Source organism: Protobothrops mucrosquamatus, unplaced genomic scaffold, assembly GCF_001527695.2.
Source record: "Protobothrops mucrosquamatus isolate PMUCROS unplaced genomic scaffold, P.Mucros_1.0 scaffold1254, whole genome shotgun sequence".
Lineage (NCBI taxonomy): Eukaryota > Metazoa > Chordata > Lepidosauria > Squamata > Viperidae > Protobothrops > Protobothrops mucrosquamatus.
The window spans coordinates 139,384-143,597 of NW_015387460.1; the positions used below are offsets into that span (position 1 = coordinate 139,384).

Here is a 4,214-nt window from a genome sequence, read left to right on the forward strand (position 1 = left end):
CTACTTCTGCATTCCACTGCCAGCAGTTCGATCCTGACCGGCTCAAGGTTGACTCAGCCTTCCACCCTTCTGAGATCAGTAAAATGAGGACCCTCTCTCAGTAAAATGAGGACCCAGCTTGCTGGGGGCAATATGCTGACTCTGTAAACCACTTAGAGAAGGCTGTAAAGCTCTGTGAAGCGGTATATAAGTCTAAGTGCTATTGCTAACGCTAGTCCGTACTATGTTTTTCAAAGAACTCAGCTCTTATTTCCTTTGTGATCACAATTACAATCTTTATTCTTTCTTGCAGGTATCAATTCTAAATCAGCTCGTGTCCTGATCTTGCTAGTGATCCCAGGACACCTGGTGTTCCTCTATGCTATACATCTCTTTGAGGGAGGCCACACAGTAATCACATTCACTTTTGTGGCGTTTTATCTGACAGCTGCTGTCCTGCAGGTAACCAGAAACTGACCTTTAGAATTTGAGATTTGGCTTTGGATATAGCCATAACGTATTGTTATTTTCCATCCATTAACATCATCCCAAAATCACTCTTTTCCATGTGGAACTCTTTGCCTACATTTCATCCCCCAGAGGGTCTCTTTTACATCCATGCCAGCCCAAAGGAAAACAGTGGCTAAATTTTGCAGTGACTTTTCTCTTAAAATGAGAAACCTGATTGCTAAATTTTTCCCACTCTCTTGTTATTGTATCATGGGTGTTCTTTTCAGTCCTGATGACCGCTATTCTCTCCCAGTACCCAATCGCCTGTTCTCCTGCTTGACAGTCAGATCTGTAAACTGTATGATGATTGCTGTTCCTTTGACTTCAGGGCAATGCTATATAATGCAGAAAGCCATGATTCCAGTCTTGGTCTGATGGCTGCTATGGTTACTGGTGCAGCAAGAATTTGGGAGATAGTGTGGGTGGATGCAAAAGAGTAGTAGCCCAAGATGTGGGGATTCTGGTCAAGACAGCATCTGGACTGACATATCTGTCAGCCTTACCAAATAGATTAGACAGGAAACATAACCAGATCAGCTAATTCTGCTTTATTGTAAAGTTACATTAACATGATCTTGCAAGTCTGAAGGAGAATTCTCACATTTCTTTTAGACACCAAGAAACTAGAGAGCGTCCCTTGTGAGCCTCTTGTGCCCATTATCCAGCTGCAGACTATGCTATCTCTTACCTGACCATTCCTTAAGGAGCATCTCTTCGCCCTGTTTCCCAAAAGCTTTCCACATACTATTACAGCAGAATTCCCCAACCTTTCCGGCTTTGTGGATTGGGCGGGGTGGGGAGAGGCGATGGTTCCGTGTGAGCCACGCGCAAATGTGGGTGCAGCTCCATTTGTGCAAGCAGCGGGCACGCACACTCATCTGCCACTTCTGCAGCCCGTTGCCGAGGGGCTCAAGGCCCGGTAATGGTCACGACCTGGGGATTGGGGACCCTGGCATTACAGTATCCCGAATGACCAAATTACACAGATACATACTTTATGCTTTGTAAATAGTGGAAAGAAATGAGAAGGGGAAAATTTTGTCTCAGCTGTAGAATGTGTGCACTTTCAGCTATCACAGCTGATGGAATAGATGGCAGTACTACGATATCATGACACGTTGCATGCTGGTAATTACTGCACTTGTTTTGTTTCTCACTTGCAGGTGGGAATTCTGCTCTACGTGGCTGACATCATTGTGCGACTAATGTGGAGAAAGGGTCTGGATCCTGACAATTATTCCATTCCCTACCTCACTGCCCTAGGAGATCTCCTGGGCACTGGCTTCCTGGCCGTTTGCTTCTACTTGCTTTGGCTGCTCAGCGGTTTGGAGCCAAAACTAGGGAACTAAAATGTTTCAGCCATAGTGTCAAACTGCCTGCGAATCTCTCACAATCTTCAACAGGATACTGAAAAGAGGGCATCCGGGTTCCTAAACTGGAATGGATTGTCCTCCCTTTTCATCTCAACACTGCATAGCTGAAAGTTGGAAAAGAGCTACAAATGACGTCACATAATCATGTATCACAGCTTTTGAAGTGTCAGCAAGGAAAGGATTGTGAAGCACTCTGATCAGTTTTTCAACCAGTCAAGGAATCTTACTACAATGGCTTGGTTTGAACAGTCTGTGGATGCTACCAGAAAGCTAACCCCTCTTTTCAGTAGGGTTGAGCTTGTGTCCTTGATGAGATGCCATGTTGTCTCCGCTACCCTTCAAAGAAGGCATTTTGCTTTCTGTCTGCTATGTGTTCCCACAAAGAAAGAGGGAAAATTATGTCCAGGACTGTTTTCACTGAATCCCTAAACATAAAAAGAGAAACAAAGTGCAAACTCTGCTTCATGACACCTCATGCATTGTGGCAACCTGCTCAGCGAAAATTACTTTGCATTAAAATTTTTAATCTGTCCACTAATGTTCAACTTGGGGGAATGGGATATGTGTCTCTGTGTTTATGTGTGTGTGTTTTCTTGCACTTTGACAGGGGACATAATTGGGGGGGGGGACCTAAATATTGAAACTTCAACACCTGATTGTATATAGGAATGAAAATAAAATATGTATTTTGGACAGAAAAAATGTAGAAGAAAGCCCCAGTCAGTGATGGAAGGGTAATCAGCATCTGATCTTTTCCATCTTATTATGCTACTTTCCTGGCCAAAGTTTTTTGCTGAGTTTACCCGCTACTGTAGGGAAATCTGAAAATCAGAACCAGCTTAAATTTAAAAGCCAAATTCTGAAGGCTCCTGTAGAGGTAGAGGAGGAAGTTTGATGGATAAATTTTACTCTCTGTAGTAGCTTTGTGCTGGGAAGAACAGACCTTCGTGAGTTCTGGGTCAGGGACAAACCTTTTAGTGACCTCTTAACTGTTCCAAAGGCAGGGAAATGAACTCATTTATTTCTGGCAGAGAGACCCGTGATAACTGAGTTTTTAACTCAAAGGAATTTTTATAATAGAAAAATGGGGATTGAATTTCCATACGCCTCCAGTACAAGTGTCAGGCTTAATCAAATTTCCATCATATTTTTTTTTTTGCACTCCTTTCTTTTTTGTTTTCTTTTACATGTTCAAGTCAGATTATTGTTTTTATGGGGTCACAGAAATGTACACATACAAAATAAAATATAAATAATAGCCAGTACTTGGATGGCTTCATTATGTGGTCCAGGACTAGTTATTAAGCTAATAATTTCTAAGATCCAGCAAGTAAGACGTATTAGCTTTATCAGTTATAAGAATTATAAGAATCAGTCTGGTATAGACAATTGCATTGAACACAGTTGAAAGAGCAATTATTTATTTTTTTTTAAAAAAAACTCATACACCCTTGTTCAACTCAAGATTACATCCATACTATTCCTGCCTCCCACTTTTGTCACAACTACCTTGAGAAATAGATGGGGGGGGGATTGTTTTCTTTGACTGAAGAAAAACCTGAACCTCAGCCTGCCTACCACTACATCACCTTGACCCACAAGGGAAAGTAGGGATGGTAGAACAAGAAAACATGCAAGTGGAACTCTAAAATATACATTAGAAAGCCTCATATTGCTTCCTTATTTTATGACTCTAATGGCTCTCTCCAAAACATGAGGTACCTTCAATTTGCAGTCACTGATTGAAATATTTTTAAAATGTTATTATAGGATCTGAACAGAGGCGAGGTGGCTAAGTGGCTTAATGACACTGGAGAAGGTCTGTACTCCCAACTGTTTGAGCCCTAGCATTGCGTGACGGAGTGAGCTCCCATCATTTGCCTCAGCTTCTACCAACCTAGCAGTTTGAAAGCATGTTACATGTGAATAGATAAATAGGTACCCATTCAGTGAGAAAAATAACAGCGTTTGTGCAGTACAGTGAATCCAGCCGGTGCCAGACCTTCCCCAACGCCTGAGCGTGAGGCGACTTTGGTGGGAGAGAAGTCCCAAATGTTGCTGCAAAATGCTGTTGAATCTTTCTGAATGTGGAACTAGCCTGCCCCCTTCTGGTGCATTCTGAACTGAAAGGACTAACACTCTGGTTAAACTGTTTGCAAACAACTACTTTATATCACACTGTAGTCTCCTGGCTAATGTAGCATTACCACAAATAAGTAATAGGATCTGAATGAATATACATGATGAAGGAGGAAAATGGAATAGTCAGAGAATCTGTAAATGATTATCTATATTCCATTGACTTTATTTTGGTTTAAGTAGCATAGTTTCTCTTCCCAAACAAGAGTCCTG

The 4,214-nt window shown here is 41.8% G+C and overlaps 1 protein-coding gene across 2 annotated transcripts in view; it reads left to right on the forward strand.

The window, feature by feature from the left end:
* SLC41A3 (solute carrier family 41 member 3) overlaps nucleotides 1-2,394 on the forward strand; it is a 34,545-nt gene extending 32,151 nt beyond the window's left edge. For both annotated transcript variants that reach the window (XM_015821115.1, XM_015821116.1), the window contains 2 exons: nucleotides 293-441; nucleotides 1,653-2,394. In XM_015821115.1, the coding sequence (XP_015676601.1) occupies nucleotides 293-441; nucleotides 1,653-1,838 (335 nt within the window). In that variant the 3' untranslated portion in view covers nucleotides 1,839-2,394. The remainder of the gene's footprint in view (nucleotides 1-292; nucleotides 442-1,652) is intronic.
* The last annotated feature ends 1,820 nt before the right edge of the window (nucleotides 2,395-4,214 follow it).